At 39.4% G+C, this 10,741-nt stretch overlaps 2 protein-coding genes across 3 annotated transcripts; both read left to right on the plus strand.

Moving 5' to 3' along the window:
- Positions 1-658: 658 nt before the first annotated feature.
- Positions 659-6,174, plus strand: slc39a1 (solute carrier family 39 member 1). The gene is made up of 4 exons (XM_027004542.3): positions 659-1,039; positions 1,706-1,836; positions 1,955-2,257; positions 2,910-6,174. The coding sequence occupies exons 1-4, from the start codon at positions 925-927 to the stop codon at positions 3,261-3,263; spliced, it is 903 nt and encodes a 300-aa protein (XP_026860343.2). The 5' UTR covers positions 659-924; the 3' UTR covers positions 3,264-6,174.
- rlbp1a (retinaldehyde binding protein 1a) lies at positions 5,966-10,610 on the plus strand. Of its 2 annotated transcripts, none has more exons than XM_035531167.2 (8): positions 5,966-6,046; positions 7,110-7,151; positions 7,477-7,605; positions 7,929-8,133; positions 9,072-9,250; positions 9,524-9,682; positions 9,845-9,955; positions 10,129-10,610. In XM_035531167.2, exons 2-8 carry the CDS (start codon positions 7,143-7,145, stop codon positions 10,273-10,275), a joined length of 939 nt encoding a protein of 312 aa, XP_035387060.1. In that variant the 5' UTR covers positions 5,966-6,046; positions 7,110-7,142; the 3' UTR covers positions 10,276-10,610. The 2 variants fall into 2 exon arrangements, with proteins under 2 accessions (XP_035387060.1, XP_081566122.1); XM_081709996.1 differs by having other exon boundaries at positions 10,196-10,610.
- The last annotated feature ends 131 nt before the right edge of the window (positions 10,611-10,741 follow it).

A 10,741-nucleotide genomic window follows, 5' to 3' on the forward strand; every position in this document is an offset into this window, starting at 1 on the left:
AACCCAAATCTAACAGTGAGAAGGTACTGTGTAAAATCTCAAACTTAAGAGTGGATGGGAAATATAGCTTTATTGATGTTGTCATAGTCAACACAAATGCCACTAGGCAAGTAGTCAAAAACAAATGATTTTTTAATCGATTTGGGTATACGTCCATTGTCCAAGATAGTATTTATCATTAGTTTGAAAAATACCAAAATGTGGTGTTTACCTTTAATTAGCTAGCTAATCATTAGTGGTAAAATAACACATTAGCATACTTTGTCTTAATTTGTCTTAATTCGTCTAACAGCTGTTTTTCTTTCTCTTTTTTTTGTGCCAACTTTTTCAGGTTTTCAGGTGCTGGCTTTTATATTGACGGAAAGGTCACATGTCCTTAGCAACTGTTCTCGCTTTACAGAGCTTTGCCTCACGTGGACACCGTCATAAGACTGTCAGTGTGTCATTTCAAACCAATACGATATCCGCTCATGAACTGTGCTGTACTACCGATTCCAATGTGTATAATGTTTCTCAGATCCTTTTGCGAATCCAAGTCATTTTTAAAACCTCATGCCTGTAGCTGCCCTGTTTGAATAATAGGGATAAACGTACGTACGCTGCAGACGTGCCCAAATAATTCCTAGCGCTATGAAGAGACAGGAAGTTCCAAGTCATTCATAAGCTACGTCACGAGGCGGAGCAATATGAGAGAGAATGGTTTATCTGCGCTTATAGCTAGAAAAGCGTGAAAGAAATAACCTGCCTACCTTATTTTAAGCGATCTCCACAGAGACTAACGTTCACAAGATGTATCGTTGCCAGATGATTGATCTATTTTTTAAACAACCGTTTTAATCCGACTCTATTAAAGGGGGTTGCCATCTCCCGCATTTGTTTACAAATATTTGTTTGTTTGTTTGTTTTTTTTGCTAAAACCTCGCGATGGAGTATCTTCTGCAGGTAAAAGTGGGTGCGCTCATAGGCTTGTTGTGTCTTACTTTGTTTTTTGGATTCATCCCCGCTTCGATGAAGTGGTTTCGAGAAAGCAGTGGAACAGGTAAGATCACTCATCTTCAGTACTGAAAATGAGCGGTTAAAGCTCAGCGCAGGGATCTTCACTAACCTAACTGACCTTCACCAAAGCCTCCACAAAATGTTAGGCACCACAGTCGTGTTTAATCCCTTACAGCGATTAAATTGAATATATACAGTTGGATAGCTAGCGTGTTTGTCGGAGAACTTTGTTTGTTAACCAGGCTGAAAACTTGTACACTTATCAGAAAAATGCCGTGACACTGCCTACAGTTCAGGGGGAGATTGCTCTCTAAACCGAAACGAGAGGATGTTGAAGCATTTTTGTTCTTGGATAATTCCTTTATTTTGTAGGGCTGCTGTTAATCTTTGGTGTTCGATAATATTCCCCCAGGCCTGTTCACTCTTTGAGGACATTGGCTTACATAATTATAACCAAAATCAGCTGATTCAAAAGTTTCCTTGTTGCTCATCCTTTACACCCAGCTCAGTGTTTTTAATGGAACTGAAACTTCTGTTCTTGGCTGTTTTCTTTAAGAAAGGAAATTGCAGCTGTTAAAGTGAATACCGCAAAATCACCCTTTAAACAAAGACTGGATACATGATCACCGAATGAGCATCAATGGCCTTTATACAGATAGTTAGCTAACTGAGACTCTCTTTTTGTGTTTGTTTTGACTCTCTTCCCCAGAAACCCATCGAATAGTCCTGAGTTTAATCAGCTGTTTTGCTGGAGGAGTGTTTCTGGCCGCCTGTCTCTTGGACATTATCCCAGATTACCTGTCTGACATAAGTGTGGAACAGGATATAAGGAAGATGGATGTGAGTTTGCTTTGGGTGCAGAATCGTTTGCTAATCCCACTTGGGCCTGGAACGGCTCAGCTGCGGAATTTCCCTAAGATGTCTACTTTTTTTTGTTGTTGTTGTTTTGTCTCGGCAGAGCGACTTCCCACTGGCAGAGTTTATCATGGCGTGCGGCTTCTTTGCCGTCCTGATCATCGAGAGGCTAGTCCTCAGCTGCACTCACTGGCACGGTGAGGAGAGTTCCCCTCTACTTCCCCCTGTGGGACATGGCCATGCCCACGGGCCTCACTCCATGAACAGCTTGGAGAGCAGCGGCCACCACGTGCATGTGGACCTGCAGGCGCACTCCTCCTTCCGCTCTTTCATGCTCTTCCTGTCTCTTTCTCTGCATTCGGTGTTCGAGGGCCTGGCCATCGGTTTGCAGTCTACAGACGCCAAGGTAAAAGAGCTGTGTAATGGGCATCCTTGCCGCCATATGTGTCAGATTACCGTCCTGCTACAGTCAATTCTAGGTGTTTGACATTGCCCTCATGGAGATCTTGATGATAATTTGCCAACAAGTTGAATCAGATCTGGTAAAGCCAGGAGAATACCACAGGCAGAAACTTGATAACCCCTCCCCACCACCAACTGAACAGCAGCTGACGCCTTGACATTAGATGCTTTCATGGCATTAGATGCATTACTGTATTTCATTAAGTTCTCTGCTCAAATAGCAACATGTTCACTATTACCTAAATGAGTTTGTCAGTGGAAGAGTATAAGTGAAAGTGCTTGACTTTCCAGGCTTGATCATGTGCTTCACATGTAGGGCTACACCGATTATAGGTGAGTTTGTCATCTTCCTAGAACACTTTCTGCATTTGTGCCATGCTCTTTAATGCACGTTGACATTTGACTTATCATCAAAGGTTACACAGAATGTTAGCCATGTGAAGCCATGCGATGGGCACAGACCAAGACTAATTTATCTGCCTCATCAATGTGTGAATTTCAGAAAAATGCAATATGTTGATAAAATACTGTTGAAGCTCAAGCCACACTTTCAGGACCTGTTTTGGACATCTTTGGACATCTTTTTCTTCCTCCAGGTGTTAGAGATCTGCACTGCCATCCTGGTCCACAAGAGCATCATTGTGTTCAGCCTGTCAGTGAAGCTGGTGCAGAGTGGTGTGCGGCCTGCGTGGCTCGCCATCTACATCATCATCTTTGCCACCATGTCACCCATCGGCATTGCCGTGGGCATCGGTGTGAGCGAGGCTCAGCTGCAGGCCGGGAGACTCGTGCAGGCAGTGCTGGAGGGGCTGGCAGCTGGAACGTTCATCTACATCACCTTTTTGGAGATCCTCCCTCATGAGCTCAACTCTCCAGAGAGGCAGCTCCTCAAAGTCCTCTTCATCCTACTGGGCTTTTCCGTTATGGCCAGCTTATGTTTTCTAGGCTGAGGGACTCCCTGCCTGTTGGGCAGGCAAGTACTGGACCACAGGTATTTGAAAGAAACTCACGGAGCTTATTTCAAAGCATTCCACTTACTGCATGTGGATTCTATGGAAGGTGATAAACTCTTTAAATGCAATAACGTTTTTTAAAACCAACTGACAGGATAAAGATGTTTTTAAAAACAAGCTTTTTCTTAATCAAAACATGATGTTTGGGACTTGATTTAAATATTTGGAATATTTTGAACAATTAAGTGCCATAAAACAGTGCAATATATTTTTGTTTGTTTTTTTTTTTTAAATCAAAACATTTGTTTGTTTGTCTAAGAAGCCAAATATGTTTGTGCTTATGTTTGTCTTATGAGTCTTTAAATCCATGAAAACGTTTTAGTATTTAATAGGTAATATTCTACTGAAGACTCAAATATTGAACCTATTATGCCATTTTTGGTACTAGAGGAATGACTTGAATTCTTGCAACAGATAAACCTGTATGAGGTACTGTTGTACACACTATGTTGATAATTCTACTGATAAGATTTTGACTTGCAGTCATAGCAGTTTTGTGCATTTCACTCATGGTGAAATTTAAACATGCTGTGATGTGGGGGAACAAACTTTTAATTGTTATATTGTGCAGGCCCTGTTAATTCTAACCCTAGTGATCTTACTAAATCTGTGGGGTGCCTTCCAAGTATTGCTTGCATAAAGCTATGCATGCTATATATTCAAGCCGTTTTAATCAAGACACCATTTAGAAGTGATTAAGTTTTATAGCCTACACGTTCAATAAATATGAAATTGAATCTATTTAGAAAATGTTCTGCATTTCAAATGCCGAGGAGGAAGTTGGGTTAAGTTTGTTAGAGCCACACAGAAAAACACTGTGCGGCGATATCACTTATTGTGCCAGTAGGCTAGGTGGTTAACTCTCCAGGGTGTGGTTTTGTTTTTTTTTTGTTTTGTTTTTTCCTTTCAGAACTAAAATTTTCATCTCATGACTTATGCTGAATATTTAAATGTGTTTATGCAGATGATTTGATTTTTATGTCTAGTTCCTAAAACCTGCAGAAAAAAAATGCCTCAAACCTAAAAGAAAATATGCTTTCGGGACATAAGATTTGCCAAAACTAGATAATTTAAAAAGTGCAAAAAATGCACCACTAAAGCCCGAAGCCATGTACACAAGGGGTGGAGCTATGTGCTGTGCTGTGTTCATCAGTGTGGTGTTAAAACACTTTAATTCAGGACTCATTATCTGTTTTTTGTTCACATGCCTAATCTCACAAGTTTATCATTGTGGTGGTCAGAGTCCGGGAGTTACCTCAGCCGTTCACATGACACAACCTTTCACTAAACTCTGCTTTGATAATGCAGTGTCAGAGATGCTTAACGCATAGTTAAGTGAATGATGATTACAATGGATAGTACATTAAATCAGAATTTTCTCATTATTTTAAATGAGCAATTATTATACATTAGTTTGTGCATATGTTTACTGCAGATAATGTGGGTGTGAATAAGATGTTAGTACTTTTAAACCCAACGTCTATAACAGGAACTGCATGATATCAAATTGAGAAGTTGCAAAGATCATTATCAGATTGAGTTGGTGTTAGCAAGCAGTTAGTAGTTTTATAGTGGGCCTAGAGAGAGGAAAATGTTTCTCTGGTGAGCCTGCTCATGATTGGCGGATGAATTGTTCTCTTAAGAACAGCTCAACGGACTTACTGGTGGTCTCTCATCTCAGCTTCTTAACCGAGCAAAGAAGGTTGTTTACAATCAGCACAAGGTAAATGCAGGTTAAGGCAAGCTGACGGGATCAAAGTGCAAAAAGTATTTGTTGAGCATTTTTGGTTTGGAATTGAAGTCTATGTCTATGGCCTAAGATTCACAGATGATGTGGGGTTTTTTTGTTTTGTTTTTTTTGTTTTTTTCCCTCAGTTTCTATCCTTTTTATACTTGAAGTGATCGATTGGAGATCCAAAGGCATGCGGTTTAGTATTTTCCTTGTTACAGATCATTGGTTGAATCACAGCAATGGCAAAAAAAAAAAGTAATGCATCCTATAGTGGGGCCTTATGGAACTGAGTTCTGCTGCATTAAATAATCACACTCATCAAACCCTATACTGAACAATGTGAGAGTATGTCTCCCGTATGTGAAGAGTACATCACAATGCATCGCAAAAGCATTTCCGATTCCTCAAAAAAGGTTAAGGGTGTTTTCATATCCTAATGAAATGCCTACTATTCCTGAGCTGAGATTAGATTAGCTCTTCTTCTCTGAGACAAACTTCTTACAGCACTACAGCTAGTGCCAATGGGTGCACGAGGAGAATGGTGTCTAATGAGCGACTATCAAGAGTGGTATCAGTATTTCGTTTTACACAATTTATTTTGAACATGCTGCTACCAGAAACTTCATAAAAGTCAAATCTAACTACACCTGATAATGGAAACACAATATGCATCAACAAACATGTAAGACTTCTGTGTGCATTCAACCCTCAGTTGGCATCCACCCCTCTCAATCTCTCTTTCAGCCAACTGACATTTTTATTAGTGTTGCTGCCTGGCCCACCTCTTGTGAGCAGTTATGCAAAGTAGACAGAGCAGTAGACAGAGCTGTTCTGCATTCCACACTGTGACAGGTCAGATTCTTGGTGATTGACAGCTTGCCTAGTTCTGCCCCTCGCCAAAGGCCCCCTACACTGAGTGCTATGTTGTCTTCCAGTTTGCATCTTTCCTCAGTGCAGTCAGAACAGCGCTCATTACTCTCTGGCTAAGGTAAGACACTGCATCCTGGGTATTACCATACTGTTATGTTTTTGAGTGAAGATCCATTTACTGTTAATACTCAGTATGGGTCAAAAAATGACATTAACATCACTAATTAAAATGCAAGATGAAATAAACTGGTTTGTCTTTGTTTTCCTGGGTTTTGTGTGATGTAGACTAAATGTTTTGGAGCAATATTTTAAATTCATGCCACAGGTTAGTAAAAATGCTGCAAGCAAGCATGAGATGATTTCCTACAAAGCCCTGTAGGCATGTTAAAGTCAGTATGATTCCTTCAGTGAATTTATTCAAAGCAATAAAGTTAAACTACTGTTAGTCCCACAGTTTATACCCAGAATGGATTCGGTGGTGTTTCTATTGTCTTTGACTTCATATTATGCATATGTTTTATTATATTGTGTTATAATTTGCCACTGAAATACTAAAATTGAGGCTTCTAATCCCTATAGTGCCTCATTCTGGTCGTGCTATGTTTCAGAAAAGTGTGGCTAGAATTATGATCCTGTTAGAATTATAAGGCTCTGTGCTACACTTTTTTAGGTTGATTAGAAATATGATTGGAGTTTAGTATTTAATGTGTAATTTATACAGTTCTGATTTAATTTAGTTTCATCTTTGTCTATTCTCCCACACAATAAATCTAACACCTGGCAATTGCAATGAAATTTAGATCCTCATTAAAGAGCGCAAGGCTTAATCTGCATGAGGGTTTTATAGTCCTGCTGATTACATAAATTTTTTGATGGATCATTTTTGAAAGTCTTTGCCATGATCTGCAGCACATGAGCCATTCCTTTTGATTTGCCGAAGGGAAAAAAAAACCTGCTTAAAAGCTAAATTTACTGTCCTGATAAGTGAGTCAGTCTGAGGCAACTGTAAAATAAATAAATAAATAAATAAATTTGTAAAACATGTAAATTGTCCCTGTTAAGTTCCTTAAGGAATCATGTGCTGTAAAATCATGCAACATAGGATACATTTCCATTTTTACTAAATGAACAAAGAAATGTTTACATTTACTGGATTTAAATTGAATCACCTCTGTTTTCAGTGCCTGTGTAGCTGTGAATAGAGTCACCCAGTCATGGCTTCTGTAAGTTGTCCCACATTTGCAAACCTATTCTGAGCCATTGTACTTAAGCACAATTGTACCTATTGATTTTGTAGCCAAACCTGTTGTAGAGGTTGCCTTTAGGATAAACTCGTCTTTTACTGGCGTCTGACTGCTTCTGTGAGGTCTTGTGAAACAGACTATTAACTTATCACCTGCCTGATTCAGCAGGCTGGAGGAAGGGAAGGAGTGCCATGGATCTCTGTCTCTAGGAGTCGCTTGTTATGGGATTAATTTTCTTTTAATTTTCGTTTGTGACAGTTTTGCACAATGATTGCCTAAAGTTTGCATCTCATTGTTCAATCAGAACGGAACCTTCCGGATGGTGTCAGAGGAGGAGCAAGCACTGCGGTCCAAGCTTGAACATCTGACTGTAAAGGATCATGGGCCTGTCTTTGGGCCATGTAAGAAGCTGCCCGATCACACACTGCAGAAGGTAATTTGTGGACTTATCGCAAGATGTCTTTCCAGATAACAATTTCTAGGACATCTCCGCGCCCCCCCTTTGTGCTCCAGGCATTGCTGTGGAGAAGCTTCTGTGAGTCTCGAATCTTAATGTTCTGTTATTTATGAGGAACATGGGAGAACCATGTGAAAGCAAGTACTACAGTAACATTCTTCTAACAGAAACCTATTAATGGAAATGGAAGCTTTAACAGAAGCTGTATAGCGTATATTTCTAGTGGCATTCAGTTTCCAGTACAGGGACACGTTATCTGTTTTACCTTCCTCATCCAGCCGCACATTCTTCGCTTACAGGCAAAGGACGAGTTGAATGAGACTGAGGAGAGGAAGGTTTCTGCTGTGAAGGATCTCAGGTGCCTGATGAAAGAAAAGGCTGGGAAAGGGGACATTTTAGCCAAGTGTGTTCAGGAGAAATTCAGGGCTGGGCCAGATTCCCTGCTTCTAAGGTTCATCCGTGCACGAAAGTTTAACGTGGACAAGGCACATGAGCTTATGAAGGGTACAGGAATAATTTTCCTTCCTCCGCATACTCCATATACCGCCATTTAACAAAATCATTTCTGTGGTCAGAATGTATTGTTTTGTTTTGTTTTTGTTTTTTGTATATATATAAAAAAAAATATATATATATATAATATTAAATATATATATATATATTTAAATATTATATATATATATATAATATTTAAATATATATATATTTAATATTTAAATATATATATATATATATATATATATATATATATATATATATATATATATATATATTTAATATTTAAATATATATATATTTATATTTTTTATTTTTTTTTATGTCTGATCCCCTTATTAACACATCGTGAAGTTATGTTTTATGTTTTTTAAATGTTAGTCCATGATGGCAACCCTGCTGCTTTCCTGCTTGTGCAAGAACTGTTTGTACAATTCAAGACTTCTTTGTGTTCTACTATGCATCTCTGTCCTGTTCATCACATGGACAGAAAGAAACACGTTGCCTTAATTGGGGCATTCCAAAAAGCTTCCACAGAGTCCCTTTGTGTGCAAATAGGGCAAATGTTTCACAAAAGCCTGTTGGACAGTTAGGACCAGGCAGACAGGATATGCTTTGATGCACAGGGCTTTTCACACACGTTGGAGGCTCTGGGGTGCTCCATGTGCATGCATGCTTGTTCCTGGAGAAGTATGCCAGTCACAACGCATTGCCTCTTGCACCAGTAAGAAAGCTATGTGAATGTTCAGGTTATTTGGAACAGAGCATGTGCTAAGGCACAAAATCAAGCCAGCCAGTAGTGTTATTTTGTGGTTGTCTTAACTATCCATGGAAAATGAATGTATAATACAAACTGTTGACTGAGAGCATTTCAAACCACTATACTTTTCTCCATAAGCCTCCATAAGAATGGTTCATACAAAGTAGGTCTTACTGTTGTGCACCAGGTTATGTTCGTTTCAGACGAGACTACCCCGAGTTGTTTGAAGATTTCAGCCCTGAAGCAGTTCGTAGCACTATTGAGGCTGGCTACCCACGTGTCCTCTCCACCCGGGACAAGTATGGCCGTGTGGTTCTGCTCTTCAATATAGACGACTGGGATATGGAGGAGGTTACTTTTGATGAAGTATGTAAATTCATCACTCTGACTCAGAATGGTTTCAATGACTGCCAGAATGTTGGTTTAAATACTGTGATCATATGTGTATGTGCAGCTTTCATGTTTTGTTTTGTTTTTAATCCAGGGCAAGCATCCAAATTTAAATAGTATGCTTTGTGCTGCTGACACAAAGTAAATTGTTAGGTCAACTCTCCCAGATTTTATCCACAATTTAGGCCCTTAGTAAGTGAAAACTCTAGAAGCCAGACTATTCAATGGATTACCTATCAAATATGACAGACGTTGCGTGCGTACTGCTTCATCCTGGAGAAACTTTTGGAGAACGAGGAAACTCAGATCAACGGCTTTGTCCTCATGGAGAATTTTAAGGGCTTCACCATGCAGCATGCCTCTGGCATCAAACACACTGACCTCAAGAAGATGGTGGACATGCTGCAGGTGAGAAACAGCACATTACACATTCAAGTGGAACACATGCGTCATGTTGATGTCAAGATAGATTTCACACCATAGAACTTTTCAAACTTCTGTACTGAGACTCTGAGGTCTGTTAAGGGAACGTCAATGAGGGTGAACTCGATAGTTTCTTTCTGTGGCTAGGACTCCTTCCCCGCACGTTTCAAGGCTGTGCATGTGATCCACCAGCCCTGGTACTTCACAACCACCTACAATGTGGTCAAACCATTTATGAAAAGCAAACTACTAGAAAGAGTGAGTGGACCAAAGAAAAAAAATGGAATGTGCACAGGATTCAAATTAAAGCACAATGCTGTTTCTTGTTTTAACATGCAGCTTTACTTTGTTTTTACTTCTGTTTGTGTATCATACTGGGCTGAGTGTAATAGCAGCAGTATATTTTAGCCTCTTTGTAATTTCATGCTTAGGTTTTTGTCCATGGTAATGAGCTGGATGCCTTCTTCAGGGATTTTGATGTTGAAATCCTTCCTCCAGACTTCAGTGGGACAGGTCCAGACTGCGATGGCAAAGAGACAGCGATCAGGCTGCTCAGCTCTGAAGACACATCTCTTTAAAAGGCAAAGTTTTTGACAAGGCTTTGCAAATAGTACAGAATATAACTAGAATGATTTGTCTAATTCATAATGAAAAAATGGTAGGTTTGAGCGAGGATGAACGTTTGGAAACCACAGAACAAACCAGAATATAGCAGTAGAATGAGGTATATTGCAGTAGAACCCAATACAAAGCTTTATCAACCATGACAGTTGTACTCTTTATAAATTTTACTTCTTCACATATGTACAGGCCAGCAAATGGGAAAGCACAATTGACTCATTTACTGTCACTGTCAGCAGTAGATGTATACTCTGACCTTGAATCTTCCAATAAAGCAGACTGTTAGAACTTGTTTAGACTATGTTGTAACGTTTTTTTGTTTTTTCTTAGACTAGTAAACTGAGGGCTGTTCAGGATTAACAAATTTCATTCTAATAGACCAGTTGTATTCATTGCCTAGTGTACTGAGTTTTAAAAATAGTG

Source organism: Electrophorus electricus, chromosome 3 (assembly GCF_041902795.1).
Source record: "Electrophorus electricus isolate QZ-2024a chromosome 3, ASM4190279v1, whole genome shotgun sequence".
NCBI classification, from domain to species: Eukaryota; Metazoa; Chordata; class Actinopteri; order Gymnotiformes; family Gymnotidae; genus Electrophorus; species Electrophorus electricus.

What these genes read in the sequence shown, in the direction of transcription:
- slc39a1 (XM_027004542.3), top strand. Translation starts at nt 925, where the DNA reads ATGGAGTATCTTCTGCAGGTAAAAGTGGGTGCGCTCATAGGCTTGTTG. An exon ending in AGGATATAAGGAAGATGGAT is followed by an intron (nt 1,837 to 1,954) that starts GTGAGTTTGCTT and finishes TTGTCTCGGCAG; the next exon opens with AGCGACTTCCCACTGGCAGA. An exon ending in TGCAGTCTACAGACGCCAAG is followed by an intron (nt 2,258 to 2,909) that starts GTAAAAGAGCTG and finishes TTCTTCCTCCAG; the next exon opens with GTGTTAGAGATCTGCACTGC.
- rlbp1a (XM_035531167.2), top strand. An exon ending in GGCACATGAGCTTATGAAGG is followed by an intron (nt 8,134 to 9,071) that starts GTACAGGAATAA and finishes GTTGTGCACCAG; the next exon opens with GTTATGTTCGTTTCAGACGA. An exon ending in AGATGGTGGACATGCTGCAG is followed by an intron (nt 9,683 to 9,844) that starts GTGAGAAACAGC and finishes TTCTGTGGCTAG; the next exon opens with GACTCCTTCCCCGCACGTTT.